Genomic DNA, 23554 nt, shown 5'->3' with positions numbered 1-23554 from the left:
GAGGATTAATGGAATACAGCTTTCTACATATTTGTAAACATATGCTTCATAAGCAGAGCTGAAAAAGGAGAATACACACGTTTTCTAAGTGAGATGCTGCTTTGACTTTGGAACCAAAGCAGGCTTGTTTCTGTTTATCTGAAGTCAGATGTTTTCTTATATGAGTCATTAAAATTAAACATTTAACTGTTGTTTGAAATAAAATGTTATTGTGTCTCTAGTCTAGAGACTCTTAAGTATATAAGCTGCTCTTTTTACCCACAGATTTAAGTAGTTTTGAAGTGTTTTTGTTCTACTATGGTAACAGTTTACTATTACATAAAGAAATTTAGGGTGTGGTGAAATAGAACAAGGGGGTTGACATCTTTTTTTGAAGCCTAATAGCCCTCTGAGCACATGAAGATCAGCATCTTCCTGGGAAGTCACACACAAGTATGACTAAAACTAAAAATCACATGAAATTAAAATTGCAACTAATGTTTGAGAAAAAAAAAATTTATTTGCATAATGTGACTACATGCCTGACACCGAACAGAAGTCCTCCCCCTTTCAGACTAACAGCTTCTGCTGATGGTTCAAAATAGACATTCTTTACACATCTAATTTCTCTTTTCAAAGCATTGTAAAAAAGTGGAGTGAAAACGAGGTCTTACTGTCGTCTTTTTAAGGAGCTGGATTTCCTTTCTTCCATCTCATCTATGGGTGATGAGGAGGAGAGAAGGGAGTTATCTGAAGGGTTGAAGGATGGACTGCTGCTGTCACCCTGATCTACCAACAAGGAACTTGGACGGTCCTCCAGGGCCTGAGAAGGTGATCAAAACAGACAGCAACAATGATTTATTTCCCCTTTATTCACAAGACACATTTACATGCAGCTGTATATGGGAGACTACAAAAGATCAATTATTATAATGTATCTTGGCAAAGGAGGTCTCCAGCTTCCAGGAAACCAGACAACAATGTGGCTTTTCAGGACAGATAAGCTAACTTTATAGAAGCACATTTGAGAATGTCAGTCTTTTCCTCAGAGGAGAAGAAAGGAGTTCACTTGGTTTGAGTAGCATGGGCTAAAAGTCCAACTATACTGCTTGGGATGTAAATACTTCTATGGTGGAAGCTACACAGATGTGTGATTATTTCCAGGGATTAAATTACATTTGCCATACTTCAGTTTTGGCATATGCAAGTTACCTTCAGTAATAAACAGGACATCTCTGAAGGATCTTCTTTGGATGTTCCATTTTTTAACACAAGAAAAATGACATTCTTTGTCAGACATTTTGTTTACCATATTAATTAGCCAAAATACCGATGTATTTATGAAAATGACTTCTTCACTGTTTATGTTGCTTTTGAGCTTCATGACAGTTTAGATACTACGGAAGAGTCCCTGTCTCTTCTATCAGATAGACTGTCTCCCTTGCATGGACTTCACAGGCTCCTGTTTGTATAAAAGATGGAGAAGCCATGGGAGAAATAACATGAACAAGCTTCTATGAAGTATTTATTGGACTTCTTTAATTCAAGCCTTTAACCTTGGATCAAGCTACAGTTATATCACATTTTCCTCGCTTGTGATACAGACTTTAATACAAGACACATTTACTTCACCAGGGTGGGGTTCAGCTGTAATCTTTTTTCTTTCACTATACATGTAAAAACTCAATAATTATATGACTGGCCAAAAAACCAGGGGAAGCTGACCCTTGGCTAAAACTGTGAAATGAGAACATTTTCACCAGGGACTACACGCATGGATCATTAAGTTATATCCACTGCTAGGCTGCCTAAAAGACACATGAACTGTCACACTTTCCATTTACAAAAGACTGTTGAATTTTCCCATAGATTACTATTCATCCCTGGTGCAAGAGAAGTAAAAAGCAAACTTCATACTCTAAGGGAGTGCAGCAATTATTTCATGCAGTAATGTAAGTGAAGGGTAACTCTTTCCTGATGAGTGATTCCAAAATAGAAATCGCAATTTCTTATTCTGAAATTCAAAGCTGCTTGAATTTAGAATGAACCTGGGGAAAATCAACCTCTGATAACATGGGGCAGCCATGCTGCAAGTCTCTAGTTTTCAGAGCAGCACTTCTCTAATCCCAGCAGGGTCTATGCTACCAAAGCCAAACTTAAAAATTTTGAGGGAATCACAGAATTCCTGAGGGACCTCTTGAGATCATATAGTCCAATCTCCCTGCTCAAACAGGGCCACCTAGAGTAACTTTTCTGGGACTGGATCAAGCTGGGTTTTGAATATGAAAGAGGGCCTTCCTAGAATTTTTCATACACCCTCTTCTTTGTCAATGCGGGTCTTCAGAAACACAGAAACTTGAAAAGACTGACACAAATTCCTCCTACTTAATTTGTTAGCAAACACTAAAAAGCAAGAAAGGAGGCACTAACATGCAAAATGGTCACCTCCTGGAAGTCCTGGGAGTGGTCCTTTTACTCTTTTACTTATTTCTTCATTATCATATTGCCTGAAGAGTAGCTAGACAGCATGAACACTTCTCTGTAAGGATCATCTGCTTTACTATTGAACCTTCCAAGATACACTATAAATTTTTAGGGATTCTTCTCATAAAGGTCTATCAGGTGAAGTCCCTGTGTCTTTTCATTCATCTTACTGATAAGACATTTCCTCTTTACTAACAGGACATACATTTTCTGCTGCCTCCTCTCCTTCTTACTGCTTTTTGCTTCTCTACATAGCCACTTACCTATTCAGTAAGTGCTTTTAAAAAGAAGGTGCACAAAACGACCCGCACACCAACCCAGAAACTGATTTTTAAAATAGGCATCAAGTTTTACAAGTCAAACGCATGTAGCTTCTTTTTGAATATCAGGTTGAAACTTGAAGACACAACTTCTTTAGACACATTCATCTGCCAGTCAGCCTCACCATTTTACTTTTGACGAGCTCTTCAATTGCACTGACTAGTTCTGCAGCACTGGGTGTCTCGGAGCTGGTCGGCCGCACCAATAACCGAGAAGATGTCTGTTCAATGACACAAAGGAAGGAAAACCCCAGAGTTAGACTGGTACTTGCTCAAGGATCAAGAGACTTCCTTCACTTCTCTGTCAGAGGTACCTGACAATAACCATTAGGGTAATCTAACACTAAGACCATCCATTCCTAATTTGGGCAATTGGAATTGGAGATTTTAAGTAACCCCCATGGAAGTTAAATGCTAGGATAAAAATTCCTGTTCCTACATGCAACAGAAGTCAAGGAAACATCCTTCATCTTGCTGATTATGATAATTTCTAACTTATAGCTATAAACATTGCCTGAGGTGGCCCAATGGACAACAATTTGTTAAATATTTTATTGCTGGTTAAACAAAGCAACAACGGCAGAACAGTAACAGGAACCAAGAAGGCTTGAATTAAAAGAGAAAGAATCATTAAGCTAGGAAAAAACAGGCCAGTAACTCAGGGGCATTTACTTTTCTAAAGGAGCTGGGGTATATTGCCCAGATTCAGAGCGGAAATTGAGCTCACCATTCCTTGTGCCATCCATTTTCCCCAATGGCATCTGTAGAGCACAGAAGATCTCTGGCCTCATAAGCTATAAAATGCCAGTTTATAGCTACAACTGAAGGTAAAAGGTGTTCACAATAAAGGGTTCTGGGAGAGGGCCATTAAATCCAGCTTTAGTAATTTGCAAACAGAGTTGTTTGCATATTACATTTATTGCTAAATAACTGGAAAGTGGAAACAGGGTGTAATATGAACCTTACTTCATATTAGGAACAGCACAGTGAATATTATGTAGCACAGGGTAAGCTGTCCTGAAAAATGTTTCCAACCAACTAGAGGAAGAAATGGCACGTACAATGACTTAACACAAGAGGTTCTGCTCAAATCACGCATGAGTGCAACAAGGCTTCCCATCAGTCAAGAAAATAAAGAATATAAAGATTTGAGGTAGTTTGCCTTGCATTGGCCTTATTTGGAAAGGAAAACAGGGGTTGGGTAAGCAAAGGAAATACAGACAACTTTAAATGGAAAGATATGGGAACTGAGCCAAAGCAGAGACAGAACACAAGTCAACATAATGCTGCATCATAGTTTACAAAAAAGAGAAAACAAAAAGTAAAAATAATTAGTTTCATATTAACATAACTGATCTTGAAACTTTAATACTGCTTATCCAAAAATTAAATGCAAACAACTTGTAAACTGCCATCAAATACATATCCACGAAGTGTGCAATGACTCTGCTGAACGGGAGAATGCATACTGTGCAGATGAGCTCTTAGGGGAGAAAATGGTTGTGTTATTCAGTGACATTAGACAAGTCAGCATGGCCTAGCACATGATGTTTGCATGCACACCAGGAACTGAGCAGTCCCACAGCTAGCGTGTCTTCTAGGCAATTGTACGCTCCTGATATCCGATAGTTGACCAGGTTTTCCAAAGCTCTGCTTTTATGAGGGTTTTCCCTTTGGATGTGGAGCTCAGCTCAGCTTTAACAAAACACTGGCAGTGCTGGAATGAAACTCTGGTCAAGGTCCCTTCTTGCTGTTATTGCTGTACCAGAGTATAAAGGGGGTGACCAGTGGTAGAACTTCAGAACTGGCTGGTTTCCAGTTCATATGGCTATGTTTCATTATCTGAAAAAGTAACAGGCAGACCTCATCTATGCAGCTCCTGACCTTCCGGATGATGTACTCTGGGAGCAGAATACACCCCTTGCCAAGAAAACAAGGAAGGGTGGAGGAAGCATCTGAGCACACACAAGTGTGAGATGGTGCTGGAGCCCACAGCAGGCTGGGCAGGGAGGGAGAAACCCAGCAAGCAAGGAGATTCCAGCACAAAGCGTAGACCATGAGCCCTGGAGAGGAAGAAATGCTCACAGTGAGGCACACATGAGTTCACGGGAAGGAAGAGACATTCCTTGGGATCCAGAGGAGCTGATCAACCCAAGAAACCACTGAGCATGGCAGGAATGTGAAGGAGGAGTCCACTCAGAAGGCACACAACTGGGAATTTGTTTGCAAGCCTTTTATTAATCAGTAACTCCGTCAACAGAGCCAACTAACTTCTGCTGGGTAGAACTTTGCTCTGGCTTCTCACTTCTGTGTTCAAATAAAATATTTGCTACTGGAAACTGGTGCTATGTCTGGTGTCTTCAGGGAGGCTGCCATGTGAGGGGACTTTTCTGCCTCCTACCATGGAGTAGGCTAGATACTGCACAAGCCCAATGCACTAGAGAAGAATCACTATTTACAGGTTTTGGGAAAATTGTGGCATAATATTAACTTTACCAAATTTAAACTTCTCAGAAGTCTTCTCTAGAATGCAGTTGAAACTACTTTAAAAACTGTCCCAACATGTTTTTACTGCAGTGGGTGAATGTTAACCTCTTAAGCAGTGAAAGTAAAATTTACTGGGGATTCAAAGCTACTCAAAGTTTCTTACTGTACTATAGTAAGGGCCTCACTTTGCACCCAAATACAAAAGTGAGCAGACTAACTTAAAAGCGTATCCCTTCACATAACTGTTCTTGCTGGGTAAAGAGAACTAGATAAACAAAAACCATTTTTCTCTGCAGAACTTTTTAGAAGACTTGCATATCAATTTATTTTTTTTTTTAATATAACTGAAGGGACATGCAAATATGGCAGCTTATCATCAGGAACCTTAACATATTTTCACCAACATTATTTTTATTCTATTTCTAAGCCTCAAACTGAGATAATTACTTTCTTGCAATAAAATATTCCCTGATGTCTAAAGGCTGGCCTATTTTTACTTGTTTTGTTTCAGGAATACTTCCCAATATCACCAACTCATATATTACACTTTTTCAATTCAGAAGACATGCAGCAGTTGAATACACAGAGCACGGGAGCCAGCCATTTTGAGCCTACAAACGGTAGCTCCAGTGATCAGTGAGATTCCCACTGAAAGGCACTGTTTTTAAAAGGAAGAAAAAAACAGAAATAAAAAAGATCAACCAGAGCTATCAGTAACATCTGCAACACTGAGAACAGTGAGCAACCAGCCACAAAATTCACTAACAATATTCAGTGCTACAGATTACAAAGGTTAAAAATTTTAAGCAGCAAAATGAGAAAAAAACAGTAATGTGCCTTGATGCACAAGTCCAGACTTATTTCCATTCTAAATACCTTTATTTCGAGGCTTGATACTTGTCCCATAAATGTTTGATCCAGGTAGAAAACTGAAATAAACCCTCTAGTGTATGAACATCATAACATTCAAGAAAAACAAGATTATATGAAATTAAGAGTACCTTAATGTAGTTACTACTACCTACATCCAGAATTTCATTACTGATGGAAAATTTTTACCCTCAACTTTAATTTGCCGTTGTTTGTAAAAAGAAGTTGTATTATTAACCTTGGTTGGATACTAATTTCTCAGTGCACCTTTTTCCTAGGCACCCACTCCTCAAAAAAAAAAGAAAAAAAGGGAAAAAAACCCAAGAATTAAAAAAAACCACCTTAGACGTGATGTGAACTACTCCTTCTGCTAAGGGATGTATATAGAATTTTTTTTTCCCCCTGAAATGACACTATGCAAAATAGTAGGGCTTTGTGATCAGCCTGTGATCTAAAGAGGTTATATACAGCTGTTCATTTCTCCAGATAAACTCTATCTGCACACAGTATTTTAACCTCAGTACCCAAAGGTATGAGTATAAAACAATTACATTCTAATCACTAAATAGGGCATCAGTCAAACAGATGTAAATAGACCTGCAAACACACCAAGTGGCCCGCTTCCACATTTAGAGTGCTAGTAGAAAAATTTCTGCACTGTGCAGAAACTATTTCCACAAGAAACTTTTCCAATGTTGTCTAAATAATCATAGTGATTACTTCTGCCTACCATAAAGCCGTGTTACATACCTTACAGAGACTCTGGGAAACAGAAGAGAGCTTAACAGAGATAAGAGATAAACAGAGGTTATCTCAATAAGCCTTCCCTGCTTCCTCCTCCTACCTTGTCATCCTGGGAGTCTGGCTGGAGAAGACTGTGTTGCTGAATCGCCATAGGAGGAGGAAGTGGTACAGCATCTGCTCCCTCTTCACCTTCCTCTTCTCCACAGCTCTGCATGCCTGAAGAGGATGACTTGGAGAGAGTGCCACTGCTCAGCCCCTCGTTCCGACCTCTCTGGAAATAAAATCAAGACATTCAAGCTCTGTCACTTCCTCAACAGCATGAAGCCTGTCATCGCAAGCCTGTCTTTAACAAGTCTGTTCTGTGGATTCACCTCTCTCCCAACAAGCCAAGATGATCCCACAAACACAGTGCAACCCCTCAACGGTGTGAGGAAAAAAGTAGGTGCTGAAGATAAAAGCACATGGATTGAGATACTGAGAACAAGACATTCAGCATGAAGTTTACTACAGCAAAGTGTTACCCAAGCCACGCTTGCTTTCCAGGTCCAGTTTTGTAAAGAGCCACATTCCTCTAACTTAGGAACTCCAGAATTTTGTATCTGGAGTACCAACCCTCACAGCAAGACTTCTAAAGGATATAAAAAAATTCCTATTACAACATGAACTATTTTGTCACTTATTCTTTCTGCCCTCTCCCCCTTAAAGTAGTAAAAGCAGACTACTTGTGTAATTTTTCACTTGTGTTGAAAGACAGTCCTTCCAAGTATACAAGACATGATGATTTCCATTAACAAAAGTTTATTGTAACTGATTCCCCAGGATAATTTAACTCTATAATTTAAAGGCAGAAAGCAAATATAGTTATTGTTTTTATTGCCTTTAAGGCACATATTTTTCCCCACTCACAGAACTAGATATTCCAAAACAATGCCACAGCTGCATCACAGTGGGTCTCTTTCCACAGCCTGACATTCAAGGACATAGGAAAATATTCCTGTCCAAACCACATCTTCCAACTGACCATGCTGCCAAATCTCTAGACTTTTCCTTCCCTCCATTTACTGCATGCCTTCACTGATGTTGCAGCAAAATATGTCGGGAATAAGGATAAAAAGAAAAAGTATTAATTAATTTGGCATCTGAGACCACTTTTCTGTACAACTACCAAACACATTAGTCAGACTCAAGTCTGGTAAAAGGGAATAACTGTATCAGCAGGGATGTGGCTGTGCCCTTGGGAGCAGCAAGATGTCATTCACTGCAGCCTCAACCATAGGTTTGTAAGAGAAGAGAATGGGGCTGTCTGCACCTAACTGGAGGCAGGCTTTGCTCACATGTGTGTACCAGGCTTAGAAAGAAGGCAGGTGTTTGTGGGAGGAAGGAAACCTTCAGTGGATGTCCTCAGTGGCAAAATCTGGAATAGTTCAGTTTCCTTCCCTCCAATGAAAACTGCCATGTCTATTATTTCACTGATAATAACTGCCTTTTGATTTGAAGGGGCAGTCATTTTTCTGTGCTCTAACTCTTGCTCAAAATGTAAATACAGCTTTAGGCAGCTCTCAATATATTTTACCTGATCCATCAACAAGAAAAGGAAATACAAAATGACCTCATTATTCCAAGAATGTGAAGCACCTTTACTCACAAAGCTGCTTTCCTCAGTGGTCTAAGACAGCAAAGCCAAAGAGCAGCTTTTCACTCCCCCATTCCTCTTTTTCAACTAGAGATTCTTCTCCACAGAGCTTTACTAACACTCTCAATGCAGAATTGCACGAACTGTGCCTGGCACAGTCCTTATGCTGAGTACAGCAGTCATCAAGGATGAGGATGTGGCACGCGCCACTTTGCTCAACTGCTGGACAGTCAATTGAGGAGACAGCCTTCACCTGACAACCTTCAGTTCTTTGAAAAACATAAAAACAGGTCTCGGGAAGCTGCCCTGAACACTTACCTCTTCGACAGTTTCATCCTGTGGGGTTGCTGCACTATCATCAGAGTCCTTCTGAGAGCCCGCGTCGGCACTTTTACGAACCTCTCTGCTCTTCTTATGCTTGTGTGCCAGTTTTTTGACATGCCCATCTGCCTTCCCGCTGCTGAGGCGCCTCACAGGACTGGTAAGCCATTTTCTCAAAGTGTTACCAGGGCGCTTGGGGCCCGGGGAGCTCTGTGCACCGATCATGTGGGGCTGAAGTGATGTTACTGAAGCAGGAGGACTGGCATCATTGCTGGAGACTGAAAGGGAGTCTGCAAAAAGAATGAGGGGTGCATTTAAAAACTGCAACACTAGTAAGTGAGAAACAAGGTAGATTACCCATGCAGTAATGGCTTTAGACTGGATTTATGGACTTATCGACCAGTTATTTTGAAGTAACGTGGCCTTCATGATACCACAACTATCCGAGTTCAAGATGCACATGGCCGCCCATGCATAAGCACCATTTATAGGCCAACAACAGTCAAGCTTCCTTAAGCCACTCCTGCCTCAATTATAACTCATACTTAGCACTGCTGATACTTACTTGACAGTGGATGGTACTTTCCATGTGTCAACTAATTCTACGGAAGGTTATGTATGTTTTATCTTTCGACATACACTGCTTTGAACACGTACATGAAGAGTGAAAATTATTGCTTTAATGATAGATTATTTTTTTTTGAACACCAAATGTTATTACAAATGCTCCAGTTACTTTCATTAATTATCTATTTCCCTTACCTTTGGGAAAGGGGGAAGAAGAATCCAGAACATAGCTAAATGCATGTCTGTCAGTTTTGGCTGTTTTGTTTTTTAAAAAGGCACAGAACATAAAAATTTAAAAGCCCATTTGCTCGAACCTCAGGATCAGCAGTATTTCTCAGCATGACAATGCCCACAAGAGACAGGCTTCTCTCAAGTTACAGTTATATGTGCATGAGGTCAATACTACCTTCTCACCAAGCCTCCTGCCATTTGAACTGAAGTGTATGCTCATGACAAACACCCACTGGTTAGGGACCGTGACAGGACATTTATTTTTTCCCCATGCAGCACAATGACTTTTCCCCCAGTAATTATCTTTTCCTAAAAACATACGTTTTGGAGGGACACATTCTCATAACACCACTCCTATGAATATTATCTACCACCTTACTACCATCTTCCTAGTAAGATGCTTCTAGGTTGTCAGATATGTGTGGTTTGTTCCCCTGCCCGCTCAGCCCCATGTGTGCACTTTTACAGATAGATAGTTCATAAAAGGATGTCATAAATGATGTTTTGCTGAATGTTTCTACTGCTGGGAATTAAATGCAGTGCTTGTGTTCCTCCTTGAAGCTTGACACAGATGTTCAGGTCACCTCTTCTGGCAGCTTTTCAGTAAGAGGCACGTTGCCAGTCTGATCAGGGGTAGTTTGAATTTTGCAGAATAATATGGTCACACTGCTGTAACAATACACTTCATTGTAAACACCCAAATGCACACACAACTATTTGAGCCTGCTCTGTTTCCACAGAGTATTAAGTGCAAATTCTGGCTTTGAACTGAGAGGGAGAAAAGAGATATAAAAGGTGAATACAGTAAGTTAGGACTTCCCATTTTTTCTTCACAGTTTAAGCTGTTCCAGTAAGGGCATTCTTTCCTTGAAATTCCAAACTGTGATGGATCAGGCTGTTTGTCAAGATTTTTCTCTATTCTGATAAAACCCAAGTGGCATGTGACCATCAAGAGACATCAGCTCTTGTACCAACAACTCCTATACCTTATACTGTACGAACACACACATCATAATTGCTATTAACCACCACTTTCATCCTGTTTCCATACAGCAGAAGGTAAACTTTATAAAGCATACTTTCAGTCCAACAAGCTAATTGCTAACACTTGAAAGCAATTCACCCAGAGTCAGGATTTGTCTGCAGAATTATCTTCTCAACACAGCTGCACAGGGGTAAGGAGACTTCCTATGATGCCATTAACCTGGTTTCAAGTCTTTAAGTAACATGTACTACCAAAAGTCAGATGCAGAGTTACAATAGTTGTCTTTGTCTATAAATATTGGGATAGTAGTGCTACAGAATTACCACATTATTTTCTTGTTGAAGCAGGAAACATACTGGAAAAATTAATTATCTGTAACAATGGTTTTCAGCTTCCAATCTGAGTATCCCTCAGGGCCTCTGGATTACTGCCTAAGGGTCGTCAGCACATACAAAAGAAAATCAAGCCTACTAGCCATCAGCATCCACATCACAACAAACTTTTTTTTTTTTTTAAGTTTATTTTTAAAAAAAAAAAAAACAGTCTGCTTATTAAAAAAAATTCCCAACAAAACTCTCAAGTGTCTGCAAGCTCTCCACAGGAATCTAAACAATCTCCTATTAAACCTCTGTAAAAAGTTAGTTTGACTGCTCTTTCAATCAAACTCAGCTTTACCTTTAGCATATCATCTTCTAATTTTGATTAGATTCCTTGTGTTTTAGAAATCATGACAAATATTAGCTGATGGATATTCTGATAAATAAATTCTGCCACTCTGCTAGTGGAGCATAGAAGAGAAGAAAACAGTGTTGGTGTTCTTGTAAATAAGTTTCTTAAAGCAGAAACTAATGCTTTGTTTTCGAGACTCCCAAGCTTACAGATGTTATCATCACTCACCCAAGTTTTTCTTTCATTTGTATATATTTTTCCTTGCAATAATGGTTCACACAAGTTCGTTCCATACAAATAAAACTGACCACATTCACTTGTTTATTAAAAAAAAAGGCAGTTAAGCCTTTGCAGAAGTCCACTGTGTACTGTTTTGTATTTTTGTACCTGTTGCTTTTCTCTCCTTTACGATCACTCCTTTCTAAGAAGGTGGCAGTGTGGTTGTGCAGTGACTGATTGCCTAAGGTTCACCTTTACATAAACGTCCCTATCCCTAAGCATGTAAGATGCCTGCAGTTAATAAACCCATTTTCCTTTTTATAAAACCTGTGCTCCACCTCCTCAAATTCTCACCCAACCTTTTGACAATCAACACTTAGCAACTACTGAGTTTTCTGTAAAACCAAGCCCCTGAAACTGTGGGAGATGAGTATTTTTGTCTGACTGCACTTCTGCTGTGCCCCTCCTACTCTTAATCCAAGTTGGCCAAGAGTTTGTGGGCAAGAGAAGAGAAGACAGCAGGAAGAAATACGTACACTCCGTTCAAGTGGAGAGGATCTGAGACAAAACAATATTAGCCAGACATGTTTTGCAGCACATCCATTAGCCATATCCTCCCACACAGCATTAGTTTTCATTTGGTGTGCAGCATGTAACTGCTTCTCATCTTCTCCTCTTCATAACCTGATATGAAGTATTTACTGAAGTATTATTAGGGCTTCAGAGATTCATAAAAGTGGACAAACTGTAAGTAGTACACCAAAATGATAGCCCTGTTCTACTTTGCTCTTCACGGCATGAAAACACCGGGGAAGAAGGAGAAGCTTAAAATGTATAAAAAACCTGCATTGCTACAAAAACATCAACTTAAAGATAAAATTCTTTTTAAAATGGTTTTCAAAAAAAACCCCAAAATCCAGAGATTTTTAACAGCATCAGTGTTCATTCTCAGAAAAACAGAGCCAACTTTCAGTCTCTTCAGAGATCAGATCCAACTTTCTACCCCCCCTTAAATTTTCAGAAAACATCCTTACAGCCTCACAGGTCAACGTTAATAGTCACTAAAACTATTCCATGCCAGTATTTTCCCAGTGAGACCCTTTAACATCCATTTCCCATCCCATCCCAGCTAACAGGAGTCCAGATTCTCCAATTCATAATCCCACCCGCTTCCTCAGGAGATCAGTTACAATACTTAAGAGCACAGCCACAAAAAAACCCTTAGGTGCTCAAGTTCCTATATTTATGTAGAGGCATTGCCAGATGCAAGCGTTAGGGAATATCAATATCCAACACAGGCATTTTCAACAGCACAGAAAGACCTTTCATGTTTGCTATGAGAAGAGCCATATGGGTGTGTCTTATTTTCCCCATTCTCCATCACTACATACTACTTCTATCTATGTAATTAGGGATACAGATTTGGTTTGATTGATTACCATGCTTGGGACTGTTTACACTAAATTGGCTTTGTTTCCTTTATGACTACACTTTAAACCCCGAACAACACAGACTTTTAAAACCAAAATGGATGGAATAAGTTTGGGGTATGCTAACCCCAAACTGTGTTTCGAGTACACTAAACTTTCTAGTGAGTGTCAGATTTCTCTTCTTTTTTTTTTTTTATATTAGAAAAAGATAAATGCAACAGATGGCCATCTTGGAGAGTGGAAAAGCACAATACACATGTAATGATTGCACACAGCAACACCAGTCCAACAGGAAACCATCAAATTTAATAAAATCACTATTTGCTCAAGTAGAGACAGCTTTGTAATTCAATGAAGTAGTTAAAAAAACCTAATGGATGGGCTTTGTTTTATAATTCACATAGCCACAATAGGAAAAGAAGGCATTCATTTAACTGCCATTTCTCTCAAAAGTAAAAACCACATAAATTGCTCTGGTGGTAAGGTCAGAGAGTTCATGAAAAGGCCCTAAATATATTTTTGGAGCTAAATAAAAAGAGCAGGCAGCATGAGTTCTGACCCCCTCAAACTAGAAGATAAAGTTACCTCCAACGAATAGACAAATTTTTGAAACTGGAAGGGACATGGGAATTCTCATTCTAGTCCCAACTTTCTTAACACTGGAAACATGCACATCTGTGACTAATAAACTGGTTTTTCCCCTAAAAAATAAATCAGCCATGTTAAGCTAGTTGATGACTTGAAACACTCTGCTTCATATTAACTATTTCCATATTGCTGGTTTTAGAGTTTTAGTATTTACAAGGAGTGCAAGGGGCTACTAAAACCTGACTCCTTCACCTAGGGAATCAAACTGAATCTGTCTGAGGTCTGCTCTGCACCTCTAAACCCAACATGCTCCAAGACCAAAAATAAGAACATTTCACTGTCTCTAGACTGAGAAACAGGGATGGGGCAAGGACTGAAAAACAGAGCAAGGCAAATCTAGTAACACAGATGGGCATGTCACACCGTCCCTTCTGACCTGCCATGCACCATGGACTTTAAGGACCAAAAAGCCCAGAAAACCCATCCCACAGAGCAATTAACCCGTTATCAGGAAGAACCAATGCAGGTACATTACGAGTATTTGGGGACAAGAGCTGCTCTCTGTTGCTCAGAGAGCATGATCTGTGCTGATGCACTTGCAAGTTTAATATGTAAATTGGAAACAGCTAGAGTCCAGTGATCTCCCAAGCCCACATCTACCAACAACCATCTACTTAGCTACCTTCTGTACAGCAGAGGAAGCAAAAGTATTTTACAAGCATCTAATGAGAAAAGGCCATCAAAACCCTCCCATGAACACAGTCGCTAGTTGTTATTAAAGGAGATGGGGAAAGCTTGAAAGAAGAGTGCAAGCTTTATTTTGTGTGGGGACACACACATGCACAGTTTCTGCCTGGGAACTGCTTTTGAAGTAGGAGGCTATCAATCTGCCACGTACAAGACCATTTAGATACTTTTATATGTGTCAGGAATTTTATTTCTCTCCTGCTGGGTATCCTCTTTAGACAACTCTCACTGTGTATTTTTTGTAAACCAATACTGGAATATACATCAAAGTCATTAGATGTGTTTCAACTTCAACAAGCTGCCATAAAAGCAGTTACCATTTAAAGACGTTGCAGCTTGGGCATTATCAGGCTTGCAAATGGGAAATTTCCACCATGCCCTTTGGGAAGCATGAGTTTCACTTATGATATAGAGATAGTGCAGTCATTTTCATGAAACCAGTTTCTTAAAAAAAAAAAAAAAATCACAAAATGTAGAAAGCTAGCACTCAATACATAAAAGAAAATCCTTCAATCACATTTGTGTTTGGAGCAGAACAAACATAATCCTCTTAATCTCTGGTCAGCAAACCTTTCCTGCCTTTTATTTCAAGTTACATGCTATACTGAAACACGATTTGTAATATTTTCAGTGTGTGAATAAAGAAAGTTCAACTCCTTAGTGTATCATCCCTGATTAATGAGTTGTCTGTATTAATTCTGACGGATACAGACACTAGCCCAGAGCACTTGGATTTAAATGTATTCAACAATTAAGTCTTCCAAATCACCAAAAGATGATTGTGTTAATATCAGATAGACTGGAATTCTAAGCCTAAGGCTAGAAAATCTTCAGCTGCTCTTAATGAGATACTAAGTTGCCCCACAAACATCTCCAATTGAAAAAAAAGGCAACGTTACCCCTGTGACAGACACTGTCATCTTAACACCTTCAAAAGGTCTTTCTGTAACTGAGAGAAGTCATCCAATAGACCTGTTTGCAACAGCACTAGAGAAAGGAATGAAGAAAAATCTCAAATTAAGTGCAAAAATAATATATTGTGCATCGAAGTTAGAAAGTAAGTGGCACTTGCCTGAAGGGTTGAATATACTCAGGTTATTTTAATTTTTTTTTTTTTTTAAATATCTGCTCCTGCCTTTCTACCTTGTAAAGGTAAAATTAAGGTCTTACATTGAACGTTTTGAATAATTTCACATACATTATAGCTTGCATACAGAGAGAGCTGTAAATATATCAACCAATATCTAGAAGATAAACACCTAACAAAATTTCAAATGGAAAACAATCCTCCTTTTATAACTGCTGGACACCTTTTGCATCCACGCTTGGCCTTTTTTTTTTTTTTTTTTTTTTTTTTTAGGGGAAAGGGGAGTGTATCTTCGCCGGAAAACAAATACTGTGCCAGAAAAAAACTTTCCCAGGTGAACAGATGGAATTCAGACCACAGGGACACAAACCCTCAAATGTAAATCTTGTATGTTACTACAAGTGCAAGGCAGCACTTAGAGGAGGGGGAGCAGACTTTGTGGGGCATTTCACTCCGTGATAAGCTGTTATCCTCTACTGTTTCTGAGGAGAAACACATTTTGTGTCACAAGTAGGAAGTATTAAAGTTACTCATGCTGCTGAAGTTAAATTTCACAGTTTGTGAAAACCACAAGCTTTAATAGATTAAATCTCATTCTCCGTATGCGGCTTATGTTTAACAGGCAATGTCTTTATCTCAGCTCCACTCTTTTGACCACCTGCTTGCTCAGATTTAAAGACAACTACATCCACGTGCTTGGCAGGACATGCCAAGGACAGATTTATGTCATCGAAGCATTGTTTCTCCGTCAAGTTCTCACTCATGTCAGTGCCCTGAGTGACCCTCTTCTACCTTTCTCCAGACCAAAACAAGTGCCCAGCTCATTTTAATATGATTATTTCCCCTTGGAAGGGGAAGGGTGTATTTCTACTAACATTAACTGCACAGGGGCTTGCATGCTTTTACATAAGAGCTAGAGAACATATGTTCTAGACAGCCCATGTTCTGATTTTCAGGCAAAGTTTTCTTCTTTTTGTGCACAATCTCCAGTGAGTTTCTTTAGACAAACTGGGGCCATCGGTTACTTCTCTCACGCACTTCACCCATGCCTCTACATATATGACACGATTTTACATCACCATGAAGGAGCACATAACCTCACTTGTTCTGTAGACCTACAACAGGCAAGATTTTCACTGACAGATTGAAGGTACACAGTGACAGTTAACTCCCTCATAGGAGCTGACACGTGTAATTACGAGTATTAAGGTGACAGCCTCCTTTCATTAAACAGTTGTGAAAGTTCTTCAGTGCAAACAGAAATAAAGAGAAATGCTGCTTTTCTATATTAGAAAGCAAGTTTTCCCACAGCACCAATGTAATTTCCCCATTTCCCTTTAAATACAATAGCTTTTAAGATCAATTTCTCACTGAGATGTTTCACAAAGTCTCAACTTCATCACCCATTTTCAAAGCATGCGTGTTTTGGAGCTTTACTACAGAACCACGTATATTTAAAAAGAAGGCTTTATATGCTATTTTTGCCACGTGTAGCATCAGAGTTACCCAACTAGTATATGAAGACTGAAGCAAAGGCTCAGATGAAGGCATGGCCCACCCACTCCTTCCTCCAGCAGGTCAGATGAAACAGGAGCAGTGAATGTCAGGAATGACCGTGTTCCAGGCTCAGGGCCATTGCCTCCTCAAGGTTGGCTTGTAGAAGAGCTGCCCACAGCCCTTGCCTCCAGCCTCCTCCCCGCTGCTACTGCTGCTTGTTAAAGATCTCAGCACCAGGAGGGGACAACACAGCTCCTGAAGCAGTGGGAGCTGGCAGCATTAGCTTCCTTCCAACTGCTCCAAGTTACAGCACTCCCCGCCTTTGACAAAACCAAGCAGCTAGCTGATGGGGAGAAGCAGTCTGAGCCAAAGACAAAAAAGAGTGAAGGCAGAAGCTTTGGGCCTGGGCCTCATAGGCAGTGATGGTGCTTAAGACACCAGACAGAGTTTTGCTTGCTGTTGACAAGCTGTTTGTCTCGTGCATGCTGCGTGCAACCTACTTTTGAAGAGCCATGCTGCGTGATGTTAGCAGCAAAGATGCAGCTCTGCTCTTGGTGGAGAGCTGTACGCCACATACTACAGATGGGAACCACTATTCAATGTGATTTGTGATAAGCAGTTTCAGATTTTAATTGGGGCAACTGCACAATTAATTTCTGCTCATCTGTTACCGAGCTGTCGGGATTTATCATCTGCTACTTTAATTTCTGCTGCAAAATAATTTTTCCCTCAGAAATGGATAAAAATAAACTCTGGCCCTAGAAATACAGCTCTCAAATAGCACAGCAGCTTATCTGATAGGCTGTGTGCATCAGCCCAAAAGAGGAGGATTATGAGCAGATACGAAACAAAAATGTCCATATCAATATATGTAACAGAATGGGCAACCAAAGAGGGGAAAAAAAAAAAAAAAGATGCATTCAGTTAGTCCTCAGCTCTGGAGAAAGCTGCGGGGGAAGGGAGGGAGAGAAGCAAGTCTGCAGAAACCGCATTAGGAAGAGCCACGATCTCAGACATATTTTAAAGCAACACATGGCATGCTTCCCTGTGCAAAAGCTCAGGCACGCAGAGCATCCCATTGGAAGGAAGTTATCCTGTGCAGATTTTAAAATGTCCTCCACTACTCAAACAAAAAAGCTCCATACTGACTAAGATAACTGTGAGGAAGTTTGAGCAAGTCTGATCTCAAAAGGAAACCTGGGACACAGTTTCTACTGGTGCACTGATGGAATTAAGAATATACACACTGGTAGGGAGGAAATCAGCTTCACCATCTCAAGTGATGAAAACAAGCTTCACAATTATGAAGACAAAACCCAACCGTACATAAAACCAGCATAAATTTATGAGCTAATATTTTTTTCTTTTATTTGAAAAAGTATAACCTCTGCCATGTATTTACAAATGAGTGGCCTCTAGGAGAAGATGAAAGTAGGTATATTTTACTCTCTCTCCTTTCCAAATGCCTTAAAAGTTTCCAACACATGAGAAACCCTCCAAAAATTCTCTAGTAAAACCGGGAGAATATATGATGAGTCAATGAGCATACTTTGAAATGCAAAGGATAGGCATTAATAATAATTGCTAAGAAGTGTACTGTAAAGTTCATAATACCCAGACAGTACAAAGTGCTAGTATTGAGTTACAGGAATAAATGATACAAAAGAAAGAATGACTTTATCAAAAGTTTGTATGCTTAAGACCCTCAAGTCATTAGACTACTTGCACTAAAAAAACCACCTGTTTCATCTTCACCTACTGCAGTTACACTTTAACCTAAATACACATAGTGAACCAACAGCAATTTTAACAGTGTTCTTCTCTTTGCCCCATCCTCTTGATTCAAAGCAGAAGAGCTCAATGGAACAACAAGCGACTGTTTGGAGCCACAGCTTTAGCAACAGCTGTACAAACACATCAATCTCAAGTTAGGAACTCTGCCATAAGCTAAATAATAGTATAGTCTCATAGTTTAGCTTTGGGACTATTACAATAGTAAATTTTTCTTTCCAAATGTTGTACTGTTGTAGCCCTCAAAAAATAAATTGAGAAAGAACCTGGGAGGCAAGACTGAATGGCCAAAACAGTGACAAAAGTAGGTCCCCCAAGATTCCTGTATATAAAAAAAGATGTTTCCTCCGTATCCAATTAACGGATATTAATGATAGTGATAGAAACTAATTGTACCAACATGGCTTTGCATAGTAAAATGTTGACCTTTTCAGTCCACACACTCACTGGAGTATTAATGAGCAGAGTCAGGCCCTTGCAGCCATGCCACTGCCTTCAGGCTCCACGCCACATAACGAGATGACTGTAGGTGATGACAGCCAACTTCCTCCGAGTCCAATCCCACCTCAATAACTACATTATCAAGAGCAGACTTAGATGACAGTGATTAGAAACTGAACTGGTTTTAAACTTTTTGTCTTCAGATGGAAATGTAATCTGAGCCATGCTATGAGAGCACACATGATTTTAATTAAGGTCAGTCAAACTGGAAACCTAAGGTTTTTCAAACACTCACAGTCAAGGGTGACTAGCAGATAGCTATTGAAAGTCAAAATGTCAAACTGCTCCAGAGATGCCTTTTCAGGATGATGTATTTTATTTTAAGAGATTTGGAAAGGGGAAGATACTCCTCCACAAATTCATCAGTCTACAATAAAGACTGAGTAAAAAGGGGAACAATAACTCTTTGGTATAGATATATTTTAAAACAAGCAAACTATAAAATAATGGAAGATGTGACATTTTTTTCCTCAATGTGCAATTAAAATACATGGAATACTAAAACCAGAATCCCTCACTGCCATGTTCTTTAGCTTGATTACAGTCTCTTCAGGAATAACATATGCACTGCTGAATTTTCTTTGGCATGACCAAGCCCACACCATGCACAAAAAAAAACCTGCTGCATTTTGCCATGCAACTTTTTGTTTGTTTGTTTCCTTCAGTTATTCCCAACAAAGGCTCAGGAGGACGATAATGTTGTGAACTGCCCTGTCCATCCAGTCATCTAAATCTTTATTCCTGGAAATATTTCCCACCTCCCATCCATCTAATATTACCTAAGTGGCCACACAAAAAATTATGTGATAAGATCACGGTAGAGCTGTCCAAAATTGGTTTGGAAGTAGGAATCAAAAGGAAACAAAAAGGGAAAGAAAAGAAGCAAACAAACTTCTTTTGAAAAGCAATGAAATAGAATTCTGATTATGTGCTTTAATTAGATATGAAATGGCAGGACGGTGGGAGAGATCTGTACTAGCAATAACTTCTACACAACAATAATTACTGCTACAGTAAATAACTTTTTTTTTTTTCTTTAAGTTATAGACTGAACTGTAAGCCTAACTTTAGGGACAGAATAAGGTACCTGGAGGAAACAAGATAAAGAATTAGTTTCTAGTAATTTTCTACTGAAAAAACCACTTCTTTTCATCAAGTCCCCAGCATTTCATAAAATGCATCTAGACAACTGATCTCTGTGAAGCTCTCTTCTTAGGGTAAAACACCCTATGTAGCTGATATGTTGGGTGGTGTGGTTTTTTGTTACCACTCATTCAAGAAGATTGACTGGAGGTCTCCAATCCCATGTTCAAATGCAAGAAAAAAACCAACCAACATCTAAGTGGTTTAATAAATATACTTTGCTATTCTGTGAGGGAAACCAACCTTTATTAGGAAGGATTATTAACAGTACTATACGTTGTCTTTTCAAAGCAGGGTGGAATATAATTACACCACCTAAATTCTGTTTGTATTATTACCTTCACTGTCAGTGCAAACCTAACTGAGAAAATTCAGTGGATTGTTAGAGCTGCTTGTAACCACTTTCAAAGGCAAATTACGAACACATTGTTCACTACTAGTCTCGCAATGAGCACCTGGAGGAAACTGCCACTTTGTAAGGTGATCACTCATCGTTATGCTGCTGCATCACTGAAATAATTAGTGTAAAACAGAGCCCTAACATAGCAAGAGGGAAATTAAGCTGAAATATGAGTGGAAGCAGCTCTGCTTTGCACAGTTTAAGTCCTTTCATTGAATACAATCTTTTGACCATGATGCAAAACTGTATGTATCAGATGTCACATCTCTCAGAGAATATCTGTAACTAAGCAAGGAGGTAAAGAGACAGTCACATTTTTCCTGGTATGAAATCAAACTCAAACTCAAATCAATATTCCTTACGGTGTCTGTCTCTCAGGGAAGCCTTCTTGGTATTGACTACAATTTTCCCATCATTTTTTTGGAGCTCTCCACTACTTAACATTTTGAATATGCTTCACTAGTGAGACACAGGAATAAAGTCATCTTAACAAAATCCAAAAATACTTATATATAAATGCTTTTTTCTTACTACAGAAATGGATTTACAAGTCTATATTACGTTGCTTGCATTTTAAGTCTATCTACATTTTCTGCAGAAGAGCACACATTTTCCTTTTACATCTTTCAAAAGATCTTTAAAATCAGCAGCTAGGTAGCTGGTTTGAGAAGGAGCTGGGGCTACCATTTTGAATTACTCTGTAGTACTTATACAAGGGCAGAGCACAAAGTACTGCAGTGGAGGGAGCAGACTTCCAAGGCTCAGAGGCAGAAGGCTGCCTGGGGCTAACTCATACCCACATCTGATTTGCACTGCTGCTCAGCCATGGCTTATTTCACAAATGAGGTAACTTGCCTCAGAGCTACAGGAAAGAAAATACACCACTTGCAAGTTACTGAAAAGATATATCTGAATTATAGGAGACAAAAACTGGGAGTAGTTCAGATGAAAATATGGATAATTGTGAATCTTATCAGCTCACTCAGAGCAAAAAACCTGAGCCTCAAATCTCCATGTTCATGGGTAGGGATGGCAGCTATGTAAGGACATCAATATCTTTCTTGCATAAGCTCCTACACCTGAAAACTTTTATTTCTGGGGGTGAGGGGTGGGAGACAAGAGTATTTTCTGCTGGATCAACTCCCTGGCCTGGCTGCCTGCATGATTGCTGGTGTTGATGCAAGAGAAGCAGCTGGATTGCATGTGCAAGTGCAGGGTAACTAAGCTGCCGGTACCTGACATGTAGCTCAGTTTTCACTAACCACAGAACAGCACCTTCAGCTAACTCTCTTGCAAGTCCTGCAGCCCAAAGATTCAAAAAAGCCATGCTGCAAAACAGTGAGGAAGGACACAGAGGTCAGGAAAGTAGTACCTATGTGTAAGTAAGTATATAGCTGATAAATGGAGGCGGATTTGTGTTGCATGCTTTTCATGGAGATGGAAAAGCACACACAGCACATACTTAACAGCTTTCATCTGTATTCTAAAAGAATAGACTTTCAAAGTGTAGCGGTGGATCTATGCCAAGAATTACACCAAACCATTAGTAATACTGGACTCTGCCACCGCATCCCCCAAGTCCAGTCCTCAGAGACCTCTTATCCTCTCTTGGACACCATTTGCTAACAATTACTCTACAGTAAAAGCATCCTGTTTTATGGACGAATTATTTTTGAGGCTTGAGATATCATAAAATACCATGAAAGAGGAAAAAGAAAGCTAGTTTGATTCATATACATTCTTTCAAACAATCTATTGGACATATAATAAATTTATTTCTTCAAAGACAAATGACAACTCTCTATATGTCTACAACCACGTTTCCTCCTCCACCACCCAGTCCCTAGATAGTTAATAACGTCAGGATAAATTTTGGTTTTGTAGATTTATTCCCTGGATTTTATCCATGAGATTTGCCTCTCAAATTTCCCAAGTGAAATATAGACTCACATGATCCACTTAGGGACTGAAACACACACATCCTATTGTTTCTTCTAGCTCATAAGGTAACTGAAAAAAGATGTTATTATTTCCAATATTCAGTTCCAGACTGAAACTTCTCAACACTCTCTCCAGCCAGATAGCCATAAACAACTTTGATATTTATCCACACCTGTCTCAAATGCAGAGCATTTTTCACTTAAAGGAATGGGTGGAATTACCATGAGAATTGGTTTCCTTCTATCATCATTGCTGCTTCCTCCAGCTGGTGGCAAAATATACAATACTTATTTAGTAGTTTCAGTAGTTTCTGGCCAAGTCATTACTCAAAGCCCAATTTTCTTCCTCCCTTAATCTGAATGTGTTGTTCTTCCTTCAGATTTCATGAATAAGTGGGGAAAAAAGCTCTGATGATTCAATTAAACAGGAGTATGCAATTGTTAATTGTGCATTTACCCTATAACATTTTAACGAAGAATAGAACAAACTTTTAAATTCCTTAAAAATTGTTTAAGCAAAGTTGAAGCCCCAGTTAATATCTTCTATGAATAAAATAATGCACTAGAGTACAATCTGAATACTCAGTCTACATCCCAAATTGCCAGTTTTAAGTTTACAGTGGCCAGAAATACTACAGATAGAATTTTTACCCCTTCCCATGTAAGAGCTGGCATAGCTACAGTTATACTGGGGCATGCAAGTAAGCTGTGTTCCTCTATTACAAAAGGCTGTTGAGCTTACTTACAACATGGTCTGAACACACCGACATCTGTTTTTAAGACACAGAAAGAGAACAATGAAGAATGTTTGTGAAACCATGTATGCTTGCCAAACAACTTCATACATGTCTAGGATCTGAATTTATGGTAATAACGGAAAGTATCTCTCTAATCAGGATTAACTCTACCCAAACCTTTATA

The 23554-nt window shown here is 39.3% G+C and overlaps 1 protein-coding gene across 1 annotated transcript in view; it reads right to left on the bottom strand.

The window, feature by feature from the left end:
* TRIO (trio Rho guanine nucleotide exchange factor) overlaps positions 1 to 23554 on the bottom strand; it is a gene marked incomplete at its 5' end in the record, with an annotated part of 66796 nt that overhangs the window by 24709 nt on the left and 18533 nt on the right. The window contains 4 exon segments of the mRNA XM_008938171.1: positions 654 to 802; positions 2909 to 3004; positions 6985 to 7155; positions 8836 to 9128. Coding sequence (XP_008936419.1) covers positions 654 to 802; positions 2909 to 3004; positions 6985 to 7155; positions 8836 to 9128 — 709 coding nt within the window.

Source organism: Merops nubicus, unplaced genomic scaffold, assembly GCF_000691845.1.
Source record: "Merops nubicus isolate BGI_N331 unplaced genomic scaffold, ASM69184v1 scaffold40853, whole genome shotgun sequence".
Classification (NCBI taxonomy): Eukaryota; Metazoa; Chordata; class Aves; order Coraciiformes; family Meropidae; genus Merops; species Merops nubicus.
The sequence above is the reverse complement of the archived record's forward strand: the minus strand, read 5'-3'. Positions and strand labels throughout refer to the sequence as shown.